The 26685-nt window shown below is 46.5% G+C and overlaps 1 protein-coding gene across 1 annotated transcript; it reads left to right on the top strand.

Moving 5' to 3' along the window:
* Positions 1-2713: 2713 nt before the first annotated feature.
* On the top strand, positions 2714-25668 carry NPM2 (nucleophosmin/nucleoplasmin 2). Its single transcript, XM_066253262.1, has 9 exons — positions 2714-2802; positions 8946-9042; positions 9154-9236; positions 9357-9482; positions 23026-23116; positions 23907-24112; positions 24271-24302; positions 25140-25173; positions 25266-25668. The coding sequence occupies exons 2-9, from the start codon at positions 8985-8987 to the stop codon at positions 25308-25310; spliced, it is 675 nt and encodes a 224-aa protein (XP_066109359.1). The 5' UTR covers positions 2714-2802; positions 8946-8984; the 3' UTR covers positions 25311-25668.
* The last annotated feature ends 1017 nt before the right edge of the window (positions 25669-26685 follow it).

The following is a 26685-nucleotide window of genomic DNA, read 5'->3' as shown; positions in this document are numbered from 1 at the left end:
ATCTTTACTCTTAATTGTGTTGAGTGCAGAAAACCCCCACCATACATATCATCTTAACTTTACACCAAACAAAGGATAGAAGAAACTTGCCTCCAGTCTTTCTGGGGAACATGGGGGTAGTGTAAACAAAGCAGCCACCCCAGATGGACGGAGCATGGCCCTGCCCCATAAGGGGCTTGCTGCATGGATCCCTACCTCAGCTCATGCAGGAGTCTGTCTCTGCTTCCCTGCCTCCCCACCTCTCACTTAACAAAAATAATAAAAATTTTCTCCCCAAGTGGGAAAAAATGTTCTTATGAAATTTTAACCAAGTGCAGAAACGGACAACCGTCCAAATTATTTCTGGTCGTTGGAGAATAGAAATTGAATCTAGAGAGCCAAGACACCTGTCCAAGCGCCAAAGCAAAGACTGGAGAGCAAAGAATCTGGGGAAACCTGTAAAAGCTTTGAAGTAACAAATCCTTGAAAAATATAGTTACAATTATTTTATAGCCCTAGTTATTTAACTTTTATGTTTGTTTGTTTTTGTGTTTTTCCTAAGCCAGAAACGGGGAGGCAGTCAGACAGACTCCCGCATGCACCTGACCGGGATCCACCCGGCACGCCCACTAGGGGGCGGTGCTCTGCCCATCTGGAGTGTTGCTCTGTTGCAACCAGAGCCATTCTAGCACCTGAGGCAGAGGCCACAGAGCCATCCTCAGCGCCCAGGCCAACTTTGTTCCAATGGAGCCTTGGCTGCAGGAGGGGAAGAGAGACAGAGAGGAAGGAGAGGGGGAGGGGTGGAGGAGCAGATGGGCGCCTCTCCTGTGTGCCCTGGCCGGGAATCGAACCCGGGACTCCTGCACACCAGTCCGACGCTCTACCACTGAGCCAACCGGCCAGGACTATTTATTTTAAAAATAAATTTGAAAGAATAAAAATGTACTCACCAGCCATAATACAGCTGCCAATTAAGTGCCAAATAATGTCTAAGGATTCTTGCTTTGTAGCTTGACCATGGATCCATTAAACCTATCTTGGGTTTCTTACATACCCTGGAATTCACTGGCCAGCCACTTTTTTGTATTTCAGGAGCAGCGGGTCAACGAAACAAATCAGCTGTCTGACGGTGGGACTTCCATCAGATGATCAGAATGGAGGCCAGAATCAAGCTAGGAATATTCTCCCCCTTAGTAAAACCCTTAATGGTTTTCAGGACAGGCTGGGTGCTGTCCTGTGTCTCTTCATCAAATTCTTAGCATCCACTATAGGCCAAATACCTATTGACAGCAACAGAAAAGAAAATGCAAAAGCAAAAAATAATAATCAAAAAAAAATTTGCAAGGCAATTCATTGCCAGTCGTTTGTGTAAAGCACCACACACAATTATGTTTTAAATTCTACTTGATAACCCTGAAGACAAACTCAGGCAAGCGTACATCACCTGTATGGTACAAACCATCCTATTAGTAGTTTACAAAGGAATCAAGAGTGACAAGAAATTTCTTAATCCCTGTTAGCCAATACATAAACTAAGCAAGTCCATACATGTCTGGATTCAAGGTCTGGTGAATAGCCAAACTCAGGATAACTGATTATCTGGACAACAGATGTAGCTTCGTGTAAAGTTCAGCATGGCCACTGTGCAGTCTGATAGTTTAAAAGGGTGGGCAAGTGTAAGAAAGCAGTAGTCTGAACGTCAGAAAACCCTAGCCTTTTCACCTCAGCTATTAGAAAGGTCTATACTGTGCAAGGAAGGTAAAGCATCCTCTCTATTTAAGACTATAGCAGGTCATTATCATTTCTATTTATCATAAAACCAATTCCTGCCTGATCTGCGATTGTGCAGTGGGTAGAGCCTTGACCTAGAATGCTGAGATCACAGGCTCAGAACCCTGGGAAGCAACTAGTACAAGTTGATGCTTCCTGCTCCTTCTCAGTCCCTTTTCTCTCTCTCGCCTAAAATCAATAAGTACTTTTTTTTTTTTAATTCCTCATCCTTCAACAGTCCCATCTTCAGTCTGGGACTCTTATCACAAAGCAAATCAAGTTACAAAGTACCAACGCTACAGCGGAACCCTTCCATTCAGCTAGACAGCTGCCACTGCCATCTCTGCATCCACATCTACCTTCTGCCTTTCCCCATCTGCACATCCCTCGCTTCTCATGCCCTTTGCCCACGTACCCTTTTCAAGATCCAAGGCAGAGCCCCACTTCCTCTCTGAAGTCTCCCTCTCCTGACCTGCTCTATTTTAGTACTACTAACCCCAGTCCATCCCCTTCTCTGCAACCAAAATGAGCTCGTTAGGAGCTGGGGCCAGTCAAAAAAATCATGATGAATGAAAAGGATGTGTATCTGGGACATTGTTAGTGTCTGCAGAGGATGGTAGCTGGAAGGTGGAGAGTGGTTGGATCTAATTTGGGCGAGTTAAACTCTCATCGGGGCCACAGCCCCCTACCAAAACGAAAAGCGCAGAAACCACCAATATCGAACCCCCTTATCGCACTAAGGAAGGAGGAGAAGTGTCCACCCCTGCCCTGGTATTACTTCCCGACAAGCCGCCGCGCCCGGAACTGGTTCCGCGCGTTCCTGCCATCCCACAGCGGCGCGGCGCCGCGCACACGTATCCTTTTCCAACACGTGTTCTCCTCAGGCCGTCGCTGGCCCCGCCTCCGCCGCCTTGCGCAGGCGCAGTTCTAACTTCTTCCTGCGCCAACTCAGTGTTGCGGGTGACGAGAGATGGTTTGACAGCTCGATGGTTGCCTGAGCGTTCTTGGGAAGGCCGATCTGGGCTACTGCGACCATTGGACCCGCACCGAACCGTATGTCTTGTAGAGGCTAGAGTTCACACGCTTCATGGCACACCCAGTCTCCGCGGTGGTGAACTTAGAGGCACTGTTCGAGGACTTGTCCCTGTCTGGGAAGAACTCAGTGCAGGGGCAGACAGGATGGAAAGGATAGTCAGTGCTCAGCTCTTTGGGCCCTGTGAGTGCAAAAGAGGACCCCTACCGCAGAAGGCAGTGAAAAACACAGGCAGTGCAAAAACACAGTCATGAAATGTCTTATACCTTTCAAGGAGGCGCAAATATAGCGTGGTCGGAGGCGGAGTGGAGACCTGTAGTTGTCTGACTGAGGGGTGGGGCACAAGAGGTTGGGATTTTAAGAGCCATAAATTTCGACCAAGGACCACTTTGCAAAGCAGTTTAGTGACCAATCTTTGTTCAACCCACTAGCTAGTGGGTAATAAGGATTTGAACCAAGACAAAGGCGGTGGGGAGTTGAGAAATATTGGGGATCAAGGGATCAACAGGACTTGGTGAACAATTGGAAGTGGAGAGAAAAGGAAAGAGGATTCTAGTATGATTTCCAGGCTCCAGAATAGAGCAGCAACTGAGTCAAGGCAGAGGAAGCATGGGACTGTATGGAGATGAGGGCAGAGTGCTCTATGCCAAGGAAGAGACTTCCCTCTATTACAGTCAGAGCACCTGAAATTGCACAAAAGTCAGAAAATAGAAGAGGGAAATTTTACCAATCATTTTATGAAACAAGCATTTCCCTGATACCAAAACCCTGATAGACAAAGGCATTGAAAGAATGAATGAAAGAAAAGAAGAAAAAATAACCTTTAGACTAATTTCTCTCATGAACATAAATACAAAAATCCTTAGCACAGGCAAATCAAATTCAGGAATATACAAAAAGGGTACCATGACAAAGTGGAATTGATTCTAGGAATTCAAGATTGGTTTAACATTCAAATTATAAATGCAATTCACCATATAAATAAAATAAAAGAGAAAGAGCTGATCTTAATAGGTAAAGAAAAAGCACATGACACAACTTAATACCCATGGGGCAGCTGTGTTAAGCTTGCTGGCAGGTTTACCTGCATTTTGCTTGATTAGTGCATGAGCATGTGGCAGAGGCACGTGTGCATAGCTATGTAAAGCTATGGGTGCTTCCCCTGGGCGGTGCTTCTCCCAGATTGCTCTCCTGCAACAGTGAGGTGCGGTTTTCCTTGCTCCCTTGCCCATACTGTGAATAGCAGATTTTCTTTTGTTTATTAGCCCTTTCCCTTTTGTTATTTGCTCGCCTGTCCTTGTTAGCCTCCAATAAACGGATATGGCCCAACCCTTTCCAACTCCACAGTTCCTCTACCATCTGCCTGAATTCAATGGGAACCTGCCTGGCCTCAGCCACCAGCATTATAATACCCATTTATGATAAAAATTCTCAACAAACTAGGAATAGAAAGAAACATTCTAACCTGTTTAAAGATATCTAGAAAAAACTACCAACAGCATACTGAAAGGTTAAAAAAAACCTGTATGTTCCCCCTTAGATCAAGAACAAGGAAAGGGCCTGACCTGGGGTGGCACAGTGGATAAGGCATCGACCTGGAATGCTGAGGTCGCTGGTTCGAAACCCTGGGCTTGCCTGGTCAAGGCACATATGGGAGTTGATGATTCCTGCTCCTCCCCCCTTCTCTCTGTCTCTCTCTGTCTCTCTCTCTCTCTCTCTCTCTCCCCTATCTAAAATGAATAAATAAAAAAGGAAAGGATGCTCACTCACTCTTGTCTTGTCACTTCTATTCATCCTTGTATCTGAGGTCCTCACCAGAACAAATAGGCACAAAAAAATAAAAGGCACACAGATCAAAAAGGAAGAAGTAAAACTGTCTTTATTTTCAGATATCATTTGGGCTACAAAAAAAGCTACTGGAATTAATAAGTGAACTAGAAAAGTCACAGAATACAAGGTCAAGATACAAAAACTTATTTCTAGATACTAAAAATAACTACTAGAGATGAAATTTTAAAATGAATAGTATTTGCTATAGCATCCAGAAACATGAAAAACAGGAATAAATTTAACAAGATATGTACCCAACCTGTACACTAAAATCTTGTAAACATTGCTGAAGAAAATTTTAAAAGATCTAAATAAATGGAGTGATTATAACATGTTCATGGATTGGAATAACTCAAAATTGTGATGTCAGTTCCCCCCAAACCAAACTATACATTCAACAGAATTTCAATTAAAATCCTAAAAGGCTTTTTTTTGTAGAAATTGACAAACTGATTCTACATTTGTATAAAAATGCAGAGAATCTGGAATAGCCAAAATATTTTTGAAAAGAAGAACAAAGTTGAAGAACTCAACTACCTGACTTCAATTTTTTACTATAATGCCACAGTAATCAAGATAGTGTGGTATTGACATGAGTGTAAACAGATCAATGGAACAGTCCAGGAATAGACTGACGTACATGGTTAATTTATTTTGACAACCATGCCAAAGTAATTCAGTAGAGAAGTGATAGTCTTTTTTCCAAAAGTGGTGCTATAAAAACTGGATGTCCATTAGGGGGGAAAAGATTAACCTTGGCCCTTACCTAACACCATCACAAAAATTAACTTCAGATAAATTACTGATGTAAAAGTAAAAGCTAAAATAACAAGATTTCTAGGAGGAAACTTTCACAACCCTAGGTTAAGCAAAGGTTTCTTCAAACATCAAAAACACGATCCATAAAATGGAAAAAAAAAATACTGATTTCATCGAATTTTTTTTTATTTATGCTTTTAATTTAATTAAAATATACCATTTTTAAAAATGAAAAGACAAGCTATAGACAGGAGTGAAAAATCTATGGGATATATATATGACAAAAAACAGGTATCCAGGATAGGATAGACGTTTTAAAAAAGCAAAACACAACTCAATAAGAATAACCCAATTTAAAAATGGACAAAATATTTGAACAGGTATTTTGCAAAATAAGATACACAATGGTTAATCAACACTTGAAAAGATGTTCAACATCTCTCATCATCAAAGAAATACAAATAAAAGCCCAAAGATTTACCACCCTATACATACACTAGAATGGCTAAAATTAGGAAGACTGATAATTCCAAGTGTTAATGAAGATGTAAAGCAACTAGAATTCTCATATATTGCTGGTAGAAATGCAAAATGTACAGGAAAGTTGTTTTATAGTTTCACATAAAGTTTACTATATAGCCCTGACCGGTTGGCTCAGCGGTAGAGCGTCGGCCTGGCGTGCGGGAACCCGGGTTCGATTCCCGGCCAGGACACATAGGAGAAGCGCCCATTTGCTTCTCCACCCCCCCCTTCCTCTCTGTCTCTCTCTTCCCCTCCCGCAGCGAAGGCTCCATTGGAGCAAAAGATGGCCCAGGCGCTGGGGATGGCTCCTTGGCCTCTGCCCCAGGCGCTAGAGTGGCTCTGGTCACGGCAGAGCGACGCCCCAGAGGGGCAGAGCATCGCCCCCTGGTGGGCGTGCCGGGTGGATCCCGGTCAGGCGCATGCAGGAGTCTGTCTGACTGTCTCTCCCCGTTTCCAGCTTATTTAAAAAGAAAAAAAAAAAAAGTTTACTATATGTTTACTAAATGATCCAGCAATTCCACTCTTAGGTATTTATCCAAGAAAAAAATAAAACACATGTCCATGCAAAGATTTGCTCGCAAAAATTCATAGATTTTTAAAAAAGATTTTATTTATTCATTTTAGAGAAGGATGAGAGAGAGAAAGAAAGGGGGAGGAGCAGGAAGCATTAAGTCCTATATGTGCCCTGACCAGGCAAGCCCAGGGTTTCAAACCAGTGACTCAGTGGTCCAGGTTAACGCTTTATCCACTGCGCCATCACAGGTCAGGCCAGCATTTTTATTCAGAATGGTCTAAACCTGGACTACCCAAATATCCATCAGCAGGTATTTCAGTCAGGGTTGTATTACAAGGAATAGGCTTATGCAATTATGAGGGCTGGCTAGGCAAGTCTGAAATCCATAGGGCAGATCATCAGGCAGGGCAGGCTAGATGCTGTCTGGCAGGAGCTGAATCTGCAGTCCATAGAAATTCTTCAGAGAAATCTCAGTTCTGCTCTTAAGGCCTGTGAACTGATTGAGTCAGGGCCACCCACATAATTGAGGGTAATCTTTACATAAAGGCAACTGATTGTAGATGTGAAGCACATCTGCAAAATAACTTTACAGACATACCTACATTAGTGTTTGATTGAATAACTGAGTACAAAAGCTTAGCCATGTTGACAACTGACCAGCAGGTGACTGGATCTACAAATTGTGGAATACTACTCAGCAATAAACAGACAACCTATTTATACAAGCAACAATATGGCTAAATAAATTCCAAACACGTTGTTCAGCAGAAGAGGGCCTTGAGGAAAACAGCTGTGTTAGGCTTGCTTGCTGATTTACCAGCTGCAAGCACTTGGTGCAATTAGTGCATGAGCATGTGTTAAAAAGCCAAACGTGTGTCTCTATGAAAAGCTATGGGTGCTTGCTTTCCCTCAGGCGCAATTCTCCCAGATCCCTTTTCTGCCACTGCAAGGTGCAGTTTTCCTGATCCCTTTCCCTGCCCTGCAAATACAAAGTAGGTTTCTCTTTATTTGCTCACCTGTCTCTGCAAGCCTCCAATAAATGGGTATGGCCTGATGCTTTCCTGTTCCACAGTTCCTCTACTGTCTGACTATATTCAGTGTGAATCTGCCTGGCCTCAACCACCAGCATTACAATGACAAAAAAGATCCTATGACTCCATTTCTAATGTGGAATTCTAGAATAGTCCATGTAAATTTATAGAGTCAGCCTGTAGGCATTTGCCTACTGCCAATTGGCATTAAGAAGAAGAGATTTGACTGATAAAGGAAACAAAATTTGGGGGAATGATGGAAATGGTAATTGTGATGATGACTACACAGGTGTGTACATTTGTCAAAACTCATCAAATTATGCACTTTAAATTAGTGTATTTTTGTATATAAATTACTTTTCAATAAAGTTGACACTTTTAAGAGAAAGGAGGGGGCTGATTCCTGCATAGCAGAAGCTTGGATCAGGGTTCCAGAGAGAGATACCCTGTTATATCCTCCAGCAGCTCTTTTGGGAAAGCCTACCCTTTACCATTGGATTACCTTGGCACCTTTGTTGAAAATGAGTAAAATGTCCAAGTAGGTGAGAGGTTTCTGGGGTGGGGGTGAAGGATGAGCACACAGTGGCAGAGACGCCTGGTTGTTTCGGAGTCTGTACTGCTGTTTGTTAAATGACAGGTCCTGGTAAAGTCACTCTCCCTGTGGATTCCTCACAGAGGTGGATTTAAAGGCAGGCGCAGGGGGTGGTCGCTCTGGGCCCCAACTTCTGAGGGACCCTGCAAACCCCCAACTTCACACTTTTCTAATGACACGAAATTTGGTTTCATATGTGCAATTTTAACATTAATAGTACATAATATTTCTTATTTATTTTAAAATATGGTTAACATGTATTTTTATTTTCCCTTTTTTTTTAAGGGGCCTAATATTTTTTTCTGCACCGGGGACCTTAATCCACTTCTGATTCCTCACCATCTACGGTGGTTTCCTCTCTGCTCACCTTCCTCATGCCCACCCCTTCCTGGCCATGGAACAAACCATCCTTCTGGGAACAGGGCTCTTCCTCTCTGTGGACCACAGTCGGGCGGGGGAAGGGGACAGGGAGAAAGGCGTTGAGCACAGAGAGGCTGGAATGCCGCTGCTTCCTCCTGGTGGCAAAGCCTCTCCAAGCTGGGCAGCCTGGGGCGGTAGACCTCAGTCAATGCCCGTAGGTCACTGTGCGGTCCCGGGGTCGCAGCACCAACCTCAACTGGGTCCAGGTTAGAAGTGCAGATACGCCTGCCGCAGCCAGACAGACCTGCTCAATGGGAAACCCGCGGTGGACCTGAAGCACGTGCGTCTTAATAGGCCTTCCAGGTGTTTCTGAGACCCAGGAGGGAAGGATGGCAGAACGGACCCGAGAAAGGGGCCTCTCTTTTAGGGCTGATGAGACACAATCCGTGCCCTTCGCAGACCTCATAACAGCTGCGGAGGGCGGCTGGGTGCGGCGCGATGAGGCGGGTGTGAGAGTGAGAGTCCAGACGGGGCGGTCCTCTCCCTCTCCCTCAGGCCTCCTCGCGGCGCACCACCGGCTCCGTCCCCCGCGCCATGGACCGCAGCCTCACGGGCAGCACCGCCGACAAGGCCGCCACAGCCACGCTCTGGGGTGAGTAAACACCGGGATGCTGGCGGCGCGGCCGGTCCCCGGGTCGAGGGCTGCACGGAGGAAGGGGCGCCTGCCCTGAGCTCACCGCCCCGCGCTCCACCTGCCTTCCAGGCTGTGAGCTAACCCAGGAGAAGCGGACCTGGACCTTCAAACCGACGGAGGGCAAGCCCGACTGTAAGGTGTTGCTCATTACGGTGGGTGCCCCCCCCAAGGCGGGAGAAGGGACTCACTGCTGAACGGGAACGGGGGAGTCTCTGCCCCAACAGGGGCAACAGGGTTTCCCTCCTCTGCCCTCGGGTGATTCCCTTCTCAAGATTTGCTTGGGGGAGAAAGCCAAAGAGGAGAGGAACCTTGTGGAGATCCTGCCTGCAGCAAGCCAGCAGAACAAAAGGATGAAGCCCATCACCATTGCCTCGCTGCAGGCCTCTGTCCTGCCCATGGTGAGCCTTTCCCTGCAGGCCAGTAGCCCTACCTGCTAGGCCTCACCCCCGGGTGGGTCTGGACCCCCACACCGGCCTGGGCCTTCAACCACAGCACAGCCACACGGGAGAGGAGAAAGTCTGAGCTCCGGTGGTAGCCGCACCAGCCCACCCTTTACTGGCTGTGTGACCTCAGATGTGTTAGAGAACCTCTCTTCTGAATCACGTATTCTACTGTTCACTGATGGTGACAGGACACCGTTGATGACTTACATAATTGATTGTGTATCCAGAAAATCTCTTATTTCTAATTTATCTTGATTTTTCTATGCCAGTTATTGATGTGAGTAATGGCAATTTTTATCTTTTTCTTTTTTTAATTCCACTACACTGGCTAAGACCTCCAGTATAAAATAGGACAAAATGATAATAGTAGATACCCTTGTTTCAGTCTTGATTTCTTTATCCCTTTAAAAGGGATACATGTGGCCCTGGCTGGTTGGTTCAGCGGTAGAGCGTCGGCCTGGCGTGCGGGGGACCCGGGTTCGATTCCCAGCCAGGGCACATAGGAGAAGTGCCCATTTGCTTCTCCACCCCCCCCCCCTTCCTCTCTGTCTCTTCCCCTCCCACAGCCGAGCCTCCATTGGAGCAAAAATGGTCCGGGCGCTGGGGATGGCTCCTTGGCCTCTGCCCCAGGCGCTGGAGTGGCTCTGGTCACAACAGAGCGACGCCCCGGAGGGGCAGAGCATCGCCCCCTGGTGGGCAGAGCTTCACCTCTGGTGGGCGTGCGGGGTGGATCCCGGTCAGGCGCATGCGGGAGTCTGTCTGACTGTCTCTCCCCGTTTCCAGCTTCAGAAAAATACAAAAAAAAAAAAAAAAAAGGGATACTTGTTGGGCAGATAAAATATATTATGTTCACTTTGTTAAAGATGGCACTGCCCACGTGGAAGCACATCACCCAGGTGATATTAGTTTCCCTTGCTCGGAATGGGAATGATTATATTAATGTGTGTTGGGGTGGGCTGTGGGCAGGCAGGATCCTTGTAGCCTGGGGCTTGGTTTTAGGACTAAGCCTTACCCACCCTTTTTGATGTGGGGTGGTGCACTCTCATGAGGATCCCATTATGCCTCAGATAAGTGACTTTGTATCAGAGAGACTTCCTTGTTTGTATATTGGATTAAAGGTTTTGATTTCTACTGTATAAAATGGGGGCAGACCGGGACCTTGCTCTCTCGGTTCCTGAGATTAGCATTAGAGAGGAGAGCAGAGAAAGGCCACGTGGAGGAGGCCAGGAGAAGCAGCCAAGATGGCGGAGTGCTGAAGGAGAAGCCAGTTTGTGCAGAGAGAAGGAGATGGGAAACAGGTGAATAAGGCTGGTGAGCTAGAAATCTTTGATTCTAGGAAACTCGGATAAGTCAGTAGCTTTGTGAGCACTGAATGAGTGGGTTTTGGAGCCCAGTGTGTGTTTTTACTTGCCCACCAGGTGCAAGTTAGGATTAAAGCTAATGGCCCACCAGTTCTTGGCTCTGTTGTTTCATTACCAACTGTCCGAATCTAATGCAAACCTGCATGGGCCAGGCAGCTGTGATGGTGGCCATGTATACCGGCTTTACAATACATCTAACGTTTCTCCATGAAGTATGACAGGTTTGGTAATACTATTTGTCAGCTTCAGGAAGTCTCCAGCCTGTGCTACTCTGCTTTTGCTTTAAGATTTATTGATTTTATAGAGCAGGGGGGGGGGGTGGTGAGCAAGAAGTATCAACTCATAATTGCTTCTTTAGTTGTTCATTGCTTGCTTGTTGCTTGTCATATATGTGCCTTGACCCGGCAACTCAAGGGTTTTGAACTAGCAGCCTCAACTCTCCAGGTTGATGTTTCATTCACTGTGCCACCACAGTCAAGCTGTCCTACTCTGCTTTTAATGTTGGATTGTCTTTATTTGAATCAAGAATGGTTATCAAATCCTTCTCTATTCAAATGATCTTGGGTTCTTCTTTAATCTGAGTTGGGAAAACAGCTGTGTTAGGTTTGCTCACTGGTTTACTGGCTGCAAGCCCTTGGCTTGATTTGTGCATGAGCACGTGCATGGCAGTGCCATGTGTGTATAGTGTATGTAAGGCTATGCGTGCTTGAACTCAGTGGTGGGAGTTTGTGGATGGTGAATTGCCTGCTTGCCACTGTGAGGGGCCATTTTTGCTGTTTGTTTGCCTGGTTTTCCCTACCTATTTGCTCCTCTATTATAATGGAAATGGCCCAATGCTTTCTGGCTCCACAGTTTCTCTATTGTCTTCTCAATCCAAGGTGAACCTGCCTGGCCTCTGCCATCTGCATTACAATCTGTTAAGTGGTAAGTTATATTTATAGAATAATATTCAGCCAACTGTGTATTCCTAAGATAAATACACTTGATCATATTATAGACTTCTAATTTGCTTTGTTACTATATTAAGACTTTAAAATTTTTGGCCCTGGCCAGTTGGCTCAGCGGTAGAGCATCGGCCTGGCGTGCAGGAGTCCTGGGTTCAATTCCCAGCCAGGGCACACAGGAGAAGCGCCCATCTGCTTCTCCACCGGCCTCCCCCTCTCCTTCCTCTCTGTCTCTCTCTTCCCCTCCTGCAGCCAAGGCTCCATTGGAGCAAAGATGGCCCAGCACTGAGGATGGCTCTGTGGCCTCTGCCTCAGGTGTTAGAATGGCTCTAGATGCAACAGAGCGACGCCCCAGAGGAGCAGAGCATTGCCCCCTGGTGGGCATGCTGGGTGGATCCCGGTCGGGCGCATGTGGGAGTCTGTCTGACTGCCTCCCCGTTTCCAGCTTCGGAAAAATGAAAAAGAAAAAAAAAATTTTTTATATACTCGTGAGGTTGGCCTAGAAATTTCTTATGTGGGTAGCAAGGCATGCCAGTCATGGCTGAGGGGGTAGAGTGTTCTCTCCTGTGTAGTGGGACAGTGGCTATAAGACTAGGGTTATCTGTCCTGGCCAGGCAGTGGCACCGTGGATAGAGCATTGGACTGGGATGCAGAGAACCCAGGTTCGAAACCCTGAGGTCGCTGCCTTGAGTGCAGGCTCACCAGCTTGAGTGCAGGGTTGCTGACTTGAGCATGGTAGCATAGACATAACCCCATGGTAGCTGGCTTGAGCCTAAAGGTCGCTGGTTTGAGCAAGTTGTCACTCGCTCTGCTGTAGCCCCCCAGTCAAGGCACATGAGAAAGTAGTCAATGAACAACAACTAAGGAGCTGCAACGAAGAATTGATGCCTGTCATCTCTCTCCCTTCCTGTCTGTCTGTCTATCCCTATCTGTCCCTTGCTCTGTTTCTCTGTTTCACACACACACACACACACACACACACACACACGACTAGGGTTATCTGCCCTTGAAAATTGGGAAGACTGGTCTTGTAAAATTGCCCTCAAAACTTTTTTTTTTCTTATGAGAGCTCCCCAGACCTCATTCATTCCCATGGTTTTAAAGACCATTTATGCAAAATGAATACTACTCTGAAATTTATTTCTCTAATCCCAACCTCTCTTGTGCTCCAGCTCCTCCAGTTCAACTGAATATATTTAAGTGATCTCTATGGGAGTTCCCAAACTGAACAAATCTAAATCCAAATTCTTGATTTTTATCTATAATCTCTTTCCCTACCCCAACCTGATTCTCTCCCAGTAAACAGTTGTTCTTATAGTCAGGACAAAATCATCTTCTACAAGTTCTTATAGTCAGGACAAAATCTCCTTCTGCAACAGCCCGTAGCTGATCCTGTTAGCTGTACTTGCACACTATTCCCCAATCTGATCGCATCTCATCACCTCCCTGTGATACCCTGGTCCAGATGACCATTACCTCTTGTTCAATTTATTGCAAGGCCTCCTAACTGGCCTCCCTGCCTTAACCCTTGGTCCCCTGTAGTCTGTCTAGTCCAGGGGTTGAAGAACTACAGGGTTAAATTCAGACCACTGCCTGTTTTTATAAATAAAGTTTTATTGAAACACAGCTATACTCCTTCATTTACATGTTATCCACAACTGTTTTCACTCAGTAACAGCAGAGTTGAGTATTCTCCACAGAGACCAGTATTTAAGACCAGAGACATAAAATATTTACCATCTGGCCCTTTACAGAAAAAGTTTCCAACCTCTGGTCTATTCACAGCCGACAAAGATCTATTTAAACAGAAGTCAGGTTCTGCTGCTTCTCTCTTATGCCAATGGCTTCCCATTTCACTGAGAATGAGATCCAGGATCCTTTATGATCTGACCCTTGGCACCCTCTCTGACCTCCCCTGTTGCTATTCTCCCTGCCTGACCCTGTTCAAACTACTGGCTTCCCAGACTATACTGTGAACACTCCCAGCATACCCCTCCTTGAAGTCCTTGCATTTATTGTTCCCCATGCCTGGGACACCCCTGTCTCCCCACCCCTAGCTGATCTTTGTGGGGGTCCTCCCTGGCCACAAACGGCATCCCCTCTGGCTTCCCAACCCAAACCGCTTTTCCCTATAGAACCTGCCACCGCCATCAGCTTTCATTGGTACATTCCTTCTCCCTGACCAGAGTATAAGCCCCAAGAGAGCAAGGACTTGGCCCATTTGTCTGGTGCACTGTCCGCATGGCCTGTGTCCTGACGCCTGGTGTGCTCTAGGAACCTAGTCTAGGATGGAGCAAGTAAAGAGGCGAACAAACTAGGTGGACTGGGTTGATTTTACCTTATTGTGATTTATTTAATAGTTTTGATTGACTCGGATGTCTCTGTTTCTGAGTCGGTCTTTTTAGCAGCTTTATTGAGATAGAATTTAGAATAAGACTCACCAATGGTAAATGTACAATTTGATGCGTTTGACAAATGTATATGATTGTGTAGCCACCACCACAGTCAAGCCTGTTTGGAGTCAGTCCCTCCCACTGATGACTGCCTCTGCAACCATTGATCTACTTTCTGTCACTCCAGTTCTACCTTTTCTAGAATTTTATTTAAATGGAAGCACTCAATGCACGGTCCCTTGTGCCCAGCTTTGTTCACTTAGCATAAGGCTTTTGAGATTTATCCATTTGTCGGTTAGACAAGAATGTGCTCCTTTTTATGTCTGAGTAATAGCCCATGCTCTGAATACATACATAGATAAAGATTATTTATTTGTTCACTTATTAATGCAGATTTGGGTAGTTTCCAGTTTTATACTATTATGAACTAAGCAGCTATGAACATGTAAGTCTGTTTGAATGGATATATTTTTCACTCCTCTTGAGTAAATACCTAGGAGTGGAATTGCTATATCATATAACAAATGTATGTTAAACTATGTATAAAACTGCCAAACTATTTTCCAGATTGCATTCCTACCAGCGGTGTGTGAAAATTACATAGCTCCATGTCTTCGCCAGCACTTGGCATTGTCAATCTTATTTTGAGCAATTCAGTACCAGTATAGTGGCTTCCCGTTGTGAGTTTTATTTACATTTCCTTACTGGCTGGTAATGTTGACCATTTTTTAAATTTGTTTTTTGGTCATTTGTATGTTAAATGTTCTGCCAATTTTTTAAAAAAGATTTTATTTATTGATTTTAGAGAGAAAGGTGGGGAGGAGCAGGAAGCATCAACTTATAGTAGTTTTCTCTCGTATGTGCCTTGACCAGGCAAGCCCAGGGTTTTGAACTGGCATCCTCACTATTCCAGGTTGACACTTTATATACTGCACCACCACAAGTCAGGCTGTTTTGCTCTTTTGTGTGTGAGTATGTGTTTTTCCTAAGTGAGAAGCAGGAAGGGAGAGAGACAGACTCCCACATGCACCCAATCAGGATCCACCCAGCAAGCCCACTAGGGGGTGATGCTCTGTTGCAACCAGAGCCATTTTGGCACCTGAGGCAAGGTCATGGAGCCATCCTCAGCACCTGGACCAACTTGCTCCAGTGGAGCCTTGGCTGCAGGAGGGGAAGAGAGAGACAGAGAGGAAGGAGAGGGGGAGGGGTGGAGAAGCAGATGGGCGCTTCTTCTGTGTGCCCTGACCAGAAATTGAGACATCCATATGCTGGGACGTCACTCTACCACTGAGCCAACCGGCCAGGGCTGTTTTGCTCATTTTTATGTTGAGTTACTGAGTTGTAGGAATTCCTTATTAGTTATGGATACAAGTGCTTTATTTAAAATATTTCAAATACTTTCTCCTCATGTGTGGTTTGCCTTTTCATTTGTGATACTGTTTTTTGAAGAGTTTTTGATTTTCATAAAGTCCTATTTAACTTTTTTTTTCTTAGTTTATCCTTTTAGTGTCCTAAGAAATCATTACTTAAGGTCACAAATGTTTTCTAAGTTTTCTTTCAGAAGTACTATTGTTTGAGCTCTTATATTTAAGTCTATGATCCTTTTCAAGATAATTTTTTCGTATGGTATGAAGTAAGTAAGGACAGAGAAACTTTTTTTCCAAAATAATATCTAGTGTACTAGCACCATTTTTTGAGAAGATTTTTTTGATAGAAAATTACATTAGCACTTTTGTTCAAAACCAGTTGATCTTATATGCATGCATATTTTCCTGTACTCTGTTCTGCTTCATTGCTTTATATGTTTACCCTTATCCCAATAATGGACTGATTTTTTTTTATGTTTTTTTTTTATAAATTTTTTATTTTAATGGGGTGACATCAATAAATCAGGGTACATACATTCAAAGAAAACATTTCCAGGTTATCTTGTCATTTAGTTCTGTTGCATACCCATCACCCGAAGAGAGATCGTCCTCCGCCACCCTCCATCCAGTTCTCTCTGTATCCCTCCCCCTCCCCCTCTCCCTCCTTCCCTCCCCCCACCCCCCATAGCCACCACACTCCTGTTCCTGCCTCTTAGTCTTGCTTTTATGTCCCACCAATGTATGGAATCCTGCAGTTCCTGTTTTTTTCTGATTCGCTTATTTCACCCCACACAATGCTACGAAGACTCCACCATTCCGCTATAAGTGATCCGATGTCACCCTTTCTCCTAGCTAAATAATATACCATGGTGTATATGTGCCCCATCTTCTTCATCCAGTCCTCTAATTTAATGGACTGGTTTAATTGTTGTAGTTTTATAGTCTTAAAATTAGGTAGTATGAGTCTTCAACTTTTTTATTCTTTTCCAAAATTGTGTTGGCAATTATAAGTCCTTAAATTTCAGAGTAGGATTTCTTTAAAAAGTCAGTTTGTTGGACCTGGCTAGGCGGTAGTGCAATGGATAGAGCGTCAGCCTGGGACACCAAGGGCCAAAGTTTAAAACCCTGAGGTTGCTGGCTTGAGCAGGGGCTCATCCAGCTTGACCATGGGTTGCCAGCGTAAGCATGTGATCATAGACATGACCCCATGGTCGCTGGCTTAAAGCCCAAGGTTGCTGGTTTGAGCAAGGGGGTCATTGGCTCAGCTGGAGCCATTCTGCAACCCCTCCCCCGGTCAAGGCACATAGGAGAAAGCAATGAATGAACAACTAAGATGCTGCAACTATGAGTTGATGCTTCTCATCTCTCTCCCTTCCTGTCTATTGTCTCTGTCTAAAAAGGTTAAATATTTCTTCATGTGTTTATTTGCCATCTGTATATTCAGAAAAATGTTCATGGTTTGGGCCCATTTTCTAAGTGGATTGTTTGTAACTGTTGAGTTTTGCTAATTCTTCATATAGTCTAGACACTACTCCTTTGTCAACTATATGGTTTGCATATATTTTCTCCCCAGTCTATAACTTGTTTTTCATCCTCTTCACATGAGCTTTTATGGAACATAAGTTTGTAACTTTCATGAGGTCTATTTTATCAATGTTTCCTTTTATGATTCTGGTATTAAATCTAAAAATTCTGCCTTGGCTAAGATTATGAAGCTGTTCCATTTTTTTTTTCTTGCCCAGAAGTCTCACAGTTTGATGTTTTACATTTAAGTCCATTATCCATTTTGAGTTTATTTTTGTATAAACTGTGAGGTTTAGGTCAAGGTTATTTCTTTGCCTGTGCACATCCAATTGCTTGAACACCATTTGTTGAGAAAGCTATCCTTCCTCCATTTAACTGATTATGCACCTTTGTCAAATACAGCTAGTGTTTGACTTACGACCACGATTGGTTCCAACAGACCAGTCATAACACGATTTGGTTGTAAGTTGAGTAGGCTATATGTACAGTCCTGTGAAATGATGTTATAAAAATCTTTGTCGTATTTTATCATTTTCTTTCATTATTGTTATATATCATAATTTTCTTTATTCATTTTATGCCATTTGTATCATCTCTACACCATTTTGTTTCTTATTTTTACATTCGTCAGGTTTAAGTAAAACACTGCATTACCAATACAACTGGTTTTATATTTGCAAAGACAATTTCCTCTTGATAGACATCTTGGGAGGGGTTTGATGAAAAATATCCAAGACACAAAACACAAATTGCTGTACCGAGTCTGGGATAACAGTTGAAATGGTGCACGCGGAGATGGTAGTGCTGCCGGAAGCTGGTCCACACTGTCATATGCCCAGCTGGGTGTTGCCAGACGCGGAGCAGTCGTGGCTAGCAATTGTGGTCGTAAAGTCGAATGGTTATAAGTTGCATAGGTCGTAAGCCGATCAATATTTGTATTAGTTGCACATATTTGTGTGGGTCTATTTCTAGGTCTTCTGTTCCACTGATATATGGGTATCCCTCCAATACCACACTGTCTTGATTACTGTAGCTATAGTTTTATGTATGTTTACACTGTGTTGTTGGTGCCTATAACTTACAGAATTATCTTCCTTGTAAGCCAATTTTTTTTTTTTGGTACTTTTCTGAAGTGAGAAGCGAGGAGGCAGAGAGACAGACTCCCACATGCGCCCGACCAGGATCCACCCGGCAAGCCCACCAGGGGGTGATGCTCTGCCCATCTGGGGCATTGCTCCATTGCAACCAGAGCCATTCTAGCACCTGAGGCGGAGGCCATGGAGCCATCCTCAGTGCCCCAGGCCAACTTTGCTCCAATGGAGCCTCGGCTGTGGGAAGGGAAGAGAGAGGCAGAGAGGAAGGAGAGGGGGAGGAGTGGAGAAGCAAATGGGCACTTCTCCTGTGTGCCCTGGCCGGGAATCGAACCTGGGACTTCGACATGCCAGGCCAACTCTCTATCGCTGAGCCAGCCGGCCAGGGCCATAAGCCAATGTTTTAGTATTCAGTACGTGGTAACCTTTATTTCTAAAATGTTTATTGAATCAAAGCCTAAACCACATAATGTTTGTTTCTCAGTCATTCCTCAATAGACATTATTCCTTTCTTCTTTAGTTGTGAGACTCCTGACTTTTAGCTAGCCACAGGCTATTGAGAATACAAACTGTATTTCTTCTGAGTTGGCATGGCTGTGAGGTTCTGGCCAGGGGAATGTGAGCAGAAATAGCATCTACTGCATCTGCAGTGTCCTCAAAGAGAGCTCACGTGGCCGTGTGTGTCTGTCCCTTCTTCCTGTGGGCTGGAGTGTGATGTGATGGCTAGAATCTGAGCATACATCTAGGCTGGAGGTAGAGTCATATACAAAGGATAGTGAAGTGACAGTACAAAGAGCCCGGATCCCTGGTGACTGAGGAGTAGGACAAATGCAGCTGTTTAGGTCTAGACTTAGTTTATATGACAGATAAGCTTTTAGCTTGTGTAAGCCCGTTACTGAGTTTTCTGTCACCTGATACCAAATCTAGTCGTAACAAATACAACTCACTCATCTCTAAGGACTTTGTTTTCTTATTTTTAGAGCTGTTTTAGGTTTATAACAAAAGAGAAGAAGGTACAGAGAGCTCCCATACCTAGCCTCCCCCGTTATCAGTATCACTCCGCAGATGGTACAGCTAGCTCCATTTTCGTCTTCTTAGGTACGGCTGCGGTAACAGAGACCCAGCCATAGGTGCTTAAACAAATTTGAGGGAGGTGTATGTCTATCTTGTACAGAAGCCCAGAGATGGGCAGTCTAAGGCTGGTGAGATGGCTCCCGGTCACCAAAGACCAGGTCTCCCCTTCTCTCTCTCCTATCCTTGGTGCGGAGTCTCCATCCTCCATCACCCCCCTCATGTCTGCGTTGAAGGTAACGGGAAAGAAGCAGAAGGGAAGCCCAAAGGGGCTTTTCTCAGGTCTCTGTCTACCTTTTAAGGAGTCATTGCACAAGTCCCACCCATGAAATTCTGCTTGTACCTCCTTGATCCAGAAAGTAGTAACATGGTCATAGCTAACTGCCAAGGACACTAGGTACAATGTTTGACTAATATCAGGGTGCTGCTATTATGGAAGAAGGGAAGAATGGGTATCAGATAAGCAATTGTAAATCTCCGTCCCATCTGGATCTATACTTTCTTCAACATTTCTGGCCTTACATTTTAGGTGTATATCTTATGAGCAGTATGTACCTAGACTTGGTTTCAATCTGTCTGGCCAGTTTATTCTGTCTCTGTTTACTGTGCTTGCTAATATGCTTGGGTTTATTTGTAACATGTACTTTGTACTTCTACTTTCCTTGCCCTTTTATGGTTTTTTTTTTCCTTTTTCTGTATTTATTAGATTGACTACAGTTTCTTCCTCCAACACACCCTTTTTTCCCCTCCCTTCTGGGAAACTATAGATCCTCAATTTTAATTGGTTGTCCTTAATTTTTTAACAATCATGCATGATCAAAGTCTAAAATTAATGTTTTTATTCCTCTCAAACTATCCAACGAGCTTTTCTAATTACCGTCTTCTTCACTGACATGCTGTTATCAGGTAGTGTTTTAGCTTCAACTTGTTGGAAACCCATTCAACATTAGTCATTACTAGAACTCTTATTTTACGGGAATGCTTGCTTCAGTTTTTCTTTGTTTACCAATTTGCTTGCTCACCACTGCTTCTTACTTCCACTTCTCCTTCCCAATTTCACTGCTATCCTCTTGAAACATCCTATAGGAGTCCTGGAAGAGGTAAACTTCCTTGATCTTTGCCTGGAAGTAGCTTTATTTCCTGCTCATCTTTTCATGCTGAATTCTCTGTATAATTCTGGGCAGAGAGGTAGTTTCCCTTAAATCTTTGGAGATGTTATTCTGTTCTTCTGGACTTTGCTGTTGAAATCCTTAGTCTGTCTGGATATTGTGCCTTTTTTTTTGGACATCTGTCTTTCCTCTCTGGTTTATCATAAGATTTAATCTGTTTTTGTGATCTACCATTTCAACTTGGCACATTCAAGGGTAGAAATACTACTTTTTAGATCTGTTCAGGATGTAGGTTTCTTGGATATGAGGATCGGACTCCTTGATCATTCCTGGAATACTCTGGGGGGTGCTCACTTGGAACAGGACTCCCTTCTGCGCAGCCCCTCACCCTGACTGGGTGCCTGTTGGGTCTCCCCATCCGCCCTCCTGTCACAGCGCCGCCTTCCTATTGGCCAGCTGGTCTGTCTGGGGTGCACAAGGGTGCTTTCTTCACGGCAGAATTCCAGGTACGGCCTCTTGCTTCAGCTGTGTTATTCTGCTTCTTAACCACGGTTCAGTTTATTTCAGCACTTGTATTTTTTCATGTCTAGGGGCTACATTTGGTTCTTCTTCATAATATCTTGTTCTTAGAGTTCTGACTCCTACTTGACATTTATTTGGTTTTCATCAACCTTACCTCCTACCTGTCCGGATTGGAGCTCTCTTACCTCGGGTCCTCGGTTGTGCCTGTTGTGTTCCGTGGCCTCCGGCTCACAGAGGATTGCTTTGTGTGTGTGTTGTCATTTTAGACTGCGGGTTGCGCTCAGGTTTTTGTTTTCTTTGAAGGAATCCCATGTGAGAAGGACAGAGACTGGTTTTGTGTTGTGTCTGCCATTTGCCCCAGGATCGTCGCAGGCCTGGGTTCTATACGGGTATCTGGGCTTGGCAGCCCCGATGGGCAAATGCACACTTCATCCACAAGGCAGGTACCATGAGGAGCTACAGCTTCTCACAGGAGACTTCTATCCTGCTCACATGTCCCTGTTACCTTTCTGTGGAGGTGTGGAGCTTCTTTTACGTTTTCCTTTTATTTTGAAAAAGAACTTGAATAACAGGTATACCTTCTGTATACCTGGGAGAGACCCAGGAAAATTGAACAACGCTCCAAATTGGCCCAACCACCACCTTTTTTCTTTTTTCTTTTTTTCAATTATAGTTGACATTTAATATTTGTATTAGTTTCAGGTGTATAGCATCATGGTTAGATAATAATATACTTTGCAAAGTGGCCTCTGATATTGCAGGTGCCCACCTGGCACCGTCCGCAGTGATGACAGTGTTATTGATTCTGTCCCTTGTGCTGTACTTGGCATCCCCATGACTGTTTTGTGACTACCCATCTGTAGCTCAAACCCTTCAGCTTTTTCTGGTGCTGGGTAGATTCTAGTGGTTGGATTGGGGTTCTTTAGTGGCCTCTCCTCAAGCCTCACCTGGAGCTTTGGACTGAGGTGCAGCCCTTCGAGGCTCCTGGCCTCCGTGTGGAGGGCTCCATGACAACTTCTTGTCTTGAACCAAGCTCTTGTCTCCCATTCCACGTGAGTGTCATTTTCAAGTGCATTACCCTCCAGCTGCTACAGCAGCAGTCTGGCCCGGCTTCCCCAGGTCTGGTGCGTGGAGGCCCCCCTCTCTCACCAATCAGCCCTGGGTTATATTCTACCCAGCCCTTCTGGGTGTTTGTTGCTGCAGTTTGCTTTTGCTTATTTGCTGCCTATCTGAACCAGGAACTCGAAGTAAATCTAAGCCTCAATTTTCTCCTCTGTCAAGTAATAGCACCTCCTTCATGAGTGAAGAGTTAAGTGAGAGAAAGCAGGCAAAATGCTTAATGTGGGGCTGCACAGGGTAGGAACTCAATAAATGAGTACCATCAACTCTAGGGACTTTGGAATGTCTGGAAAAATATAAGAAAAATAAATACTATCCACTGAAAATTATCATTAGCACTTTAATATCTTTCCAACCTTTATTCCTATGCATATTTGCAAATTACTTACAAGACAGAAGTCGCACCGTGCCTATGCCTACGGGGCTGCACTTGCTCTTCTCATCTGGGCTGTCGCAATCTGTCTGAACCCAGGTGCCCGCATGATCAGGTTGTAGTGAGGGCCCTCTTCCCAGCTTGGAAAGGGCCGCCGTCTCTCTGTGTCCTCATGTTGGGGGGGGGGGGTGTCTCTAGCCTCATCTTAAAGGTGTCTCTAGCCTCATCTTAAAAGCCACTAATCCCGTCATGACTCACACTTCACCTAACCCTCATCACCTCCCAAAGGCCTCACCGCTGGGTCCTGTCACATTGGAGTTAGGGCTTCAACATAATTTGAGAGACACAATGTCATCTCTATTAGTCAGATTTCTCTCGCAGCTACCCTTCAGGTTGAAAGCCCGTGTGCAGTCTTAGTGAGAATGAGATGCTCAGACAGCCCCTTGGCAGAAAGGTCTAGGGGCTCAGAGCATCGTGAGGCCCAGAGAACCCATGAAGAGTGTGTGTGGTTGGGCTCTGGGGCCTAAACTCTTGAGTGTTTCTGCAGGAGACCAACTCCGAGCCCGGCAGCAGCCCAGTGACCCTGTCTTCTCTGCTCTTGCCTCCACATCCCTCCCCTTGCAGGTCACGATGGGCCTGGAGCTTTGCCTTCCTGTCACTTTTCAGCTCCGGGCTGGCTCTGGACCCGTGTTTCTCAGTGGCCAGGAATATTACGGTAAGTCCGATCTTGGACCTGGGAAAGGTCTGGGAGTGCAGTGTCTAGTGAAGGCCCACAGGACAATAAATACGCAAAAACACTTAATGGATTCTTGAATGCTTAGAGAGAAATCACCAAAGGCGACAACAGTGGTCAGTAGCCAGGACTGGAAGGCCACAGGCACGGGTCCTACCCCCAGGTCTCCATTACCTTCCTGCAACATCCCCTGCAGCCCTCTCGCCTGTAACATGAGGGTTCTTCTTCAGAGAGTAGTTGTGAGGAGTAAATGTTCGGGAAAAGCAGTTAGCACAGTGCCTGACTAGCACACACTTAAAACGTTACCCTGAAGTGAAGTACGTAGTTGTAGTCTTTACATGGACCCTACCAAGTCACTGTGCTGTCGACTCTTACTATTCCTTTCTCCGGCCCTCCTCTCTGCCCAGGGTGCCTCTGTCATCAGGGGGCACTGCCCCCCATGCGAGGGTCCACTTCCCTCAGGATAAGGCCTGAAGTTGTAGCTGCTACTCGGGGCTCCTCCCCACTTCTCCTCCTTCCCCTCACACACTCCTCCCCAGAGTGAGTCGTCCTGCCCAGCCTGAGCCCAGGAGTCCGTTCCACAGAGCTGTCCCGGGTCTCACACCTCACCCTGGCCTCCACTGCGTCAGGGAGGTTGGGTGGGGCTCCAAGGTAGCCAGGCAGGCACTTCCTTCCACCTCTGTGCTGGGGCTCCCTCCGGGCACCTCGCAAGCCAGAGAGCCAGGCGGAGACCCTGTGCTCAGAGGCCCTGCCCCTTCCCGTGCCACTGCAGACACTGCAGATACCTCCTGGGAGGAGGAGGAAGAGGAGGAGGAAGAGGAAGAGGAGGAGGAGGAGGAAGAGGAGCAGCAGCAGCGGCCAGAGAAGGAAGATGAGGATGAGGATGACGATGACGACGATGTTGATGTGTCCCTAGAGGAGACCCCTGTCAAACAAGGCAAGAGGCTGCTGCCCCAGACACAGATAAGCGTTGCCAAGGTGAGGGAAGGGACCCTGTGGAGGCTACTCAGCAACCTGGGCCAGGCCTCCGAGCAAGTGTCCAGGAGGCGGGGGCCAGGCGAGCCCGGCCAGGGGGCAGAGGGATCTGCCTGAGCCCCACTCTGACCATCCCAACGATGTTTGTGCTTGGTTCCCAGAAAAAGAAGGTGGAAAAAGAAGAGGCAGTAAGGTGAGTCTTTCCATCTCTTGGCCAAACTGTCTGGGCGAAGGTATGCAGTGCTTCGGAAGAGCACGGTACACCTGGCACACACACACGTGTCTGTGGGCATACGTACAAGGGCACACGGCGTGCTGCCACGGTAGGCTGGCACCACCGTCTTGAAGAGCACGAACTGCTCTTCTGATGTAATTCCACTTAAGGCAATTCCTTTCCAAGACACCTACACAATCCCTCCATCCGAAATGGGAGAGTTCTATGCACGAAGAAACTCTTCACTGTGTTATTCAGATAATGGTGAACAAGGGAAGCATTCTAAATGTCTACCAATATAATAGCTGATTAAACTGTGTCACATTTTCTCAGACGTTACATATGCCTATGAAGAGTATAGCAACCTGGAAAGTGTTTATAGAATTAAAAAGAACAGGATATTAAGTTATCTTCATCTCACATATTTTTATAAGAAAACAAGTTCTGAGAAGAAATAACCAAACATTGGTGGGAAGCAAATAACATAATTTATTCTTCATTTGCTGTTTTCTGCAATGTGATTAGCATTGCTTGTATAATGAAAATGCCATACTGTGGTAAAGAAAAGAAAGCAGACGGAAGCCTAAGAAAAAACACCTTGTTTTTTAAAAAGAGTCAAGTGGTCCCTGGCAGGTGCCAAGTGAAGAGGTGAATTCTGCAGCCTCCCCTCTCCAGGCACAGCCCCCTGCTGCCCAGAAATGTCTGGGGCCCAGCTTCCTAGAGTTGGCACTGGGAGGGCTCGGCTGCTGGCATCAAGCTGAGCTCGCTCTCTTTCTCACTCACTCCCCGTTCCTCACCCCCCCACCCCTGTTCCAGGCCCAGTCCTAAAAATAAGAGCCCTGTGAGGAAGGTAAGTGCCTAAGAAGGGGCTGGCCCTCCCTCCTAGGGGCGGGGTGTTCTCTGAACAGTGCCAGGTCCTAGGGCCCTCCCTTCCTTCCATAGGCCAAATCCACACCCAGACCCAAAAAGCCAGGATTCAAGAAATGAAGAGCCAGGGCACAATGACCAAGGGAGGACCTGCCAGGTCACCATGCGGAGTGGGCCTTCCTGCGGCCCCAGGGCACATCCCCCCAGGCCCCTCCATAGGAGTCTGAATGTGATGGAGGTATTGGGGGCAACACAAGAGCACCTCACCCCAACTCTCCACATTCAGCAGGACCTGGAGGAAACAGCCCCAATCTCAGGGACAAAATAAAGTGTGCTTTGCCAGGACCTTGCTCGTGCATCTCTTCCCAGGAGCTAACCTTGTCACTGGCTACAGTGAGCCCTTGTGCCCAGGAGAGGGCAGCTGTGTGCCAGCACACCCAGCCTGGGCCAAGCCCTGCCAGCTCGCTCTGTCATTCCCCCACTTCTAGCAGCCTCTACCACCCACCTGTGGGGGAAGAACCAAGTGTCTCCGCCACTTCCCCAGCCCCCGCTGTCATTCCCCCACTTCTAGCAGCCCCTACCGCCCACCTGTGGGGGAAGAACCAAGTGTCTCTGCCTCTTCCCCAGCCCCCCGCCGCTGTCATTCCCCCACTTCTAGCAGCCCCTACCGCCCACCTGTGGGGGAAGAACCAAGTGTCTCCGCCACTTCCCCAGCCCCCGCTGTCATTCCCCCACTTCTAGCAGCCCCTACCGCCCACCTGTGAGGGAAGAACCAAGTGTCTCCGCCACTTCCCCAGCCCCCGCTGTCATTCCCCCACTTCTAGCAGCCCCTACCGCCCACCTGTGGGGGAAGAACCAAGTGTCTCCACCACTTCCCCAGCCCCCCCCCGCTGTCATTCCCCCACTTCTAGCAGCCCCTACCGCCCACCTGTGGGGGAAGAACCAAGTGTCTCCGCCACTTCCCCAGCCCCCGCTGTCATTCCCCCACTTCTAGCAGCCCCTACCGCCCACCTGTGAGGGAAGAACCAAGTGTCTCCGCCACTTCCCCAGCCCCCGCTGTCATTCCCCCACTTCTAGCAGCCCCTACTGCTCACCTGTGGGGGAAGAACCAAGTGTCTCAGCCACTTCCCCAGCCCCCGCTGTCATTCCCCCACTTCTAGCAGCCCCTACCGCCCACCTGTGGGGGAAGAACCAAGTGTCTCCACCACTTCCCCAGCCCCCACTCTGCCCCTGGCCTGCGTGGGGGAGCTAGAGCTGCTGTGGGTCTTCCTTCAGCCACACTCCCTTCCGGCGGGGCCCTGCTTTCTAGGTTACAGAGCCAAAGGGCTAAGCTGCCCCTGTCTCCTGTCATCAGGCTGGGCTCAGGAAGGGCCTGGACCCCTCTAGGACCAGCCTGAGGTGTGCACCTGTTGGGACCTTGGGGCACAAGCTAGCCCTGCTCTCCCAGGCGTGTGTCCCGTTCAGGCCAGCTCCTGCGCCCAGCACCTCACTTGTG

This window comes from Saccopteryx bilineata, chromosome 1, assembly GCF_036850765.1.
Source record: "Saccopteryx bilineata isolate mSacBil1 chromosome 1, mSacBil1_pri_phased_curated, whole genome shotgun sequence".
Taxonomy (NCBI): Eukaryota; Metazoa; Chordata; class Mammalia; order Chiroptera; family Emballonuridae; genus Saccopteryx; species Saccopteryx bilineata.
Note: the sequence above shows the minus strand (reverse complement) of the source record. Positions and strands in the feature narration are given on the sequence as shown.

Excerpts from the sequence above, each read along its gene's own strand:
- NPM2 (XM_066253262.1), top strand. The coding sequence starts at position 8,985 with ATGGACCGCAGCCTCACGGGCAGCACCGCCGACAAGGCCGCCACAGCC. Across the intron at positions 9,043-9,153 it reads CGCCACAGCCACGCTCTGGG|GCTGTGAGCTAACCCAGGAG; the intron begins GTGAGTAAACAC and ends CCTGCCTTCCAG. Across the intron at positions 25,174-25,265 it reads ATAAGAGCCCTGTGAGGAAG|GCCAAATCCACACCCAGACC; the intron begins GTAAGTGCCTAA and ends TTCCTTCCATAG.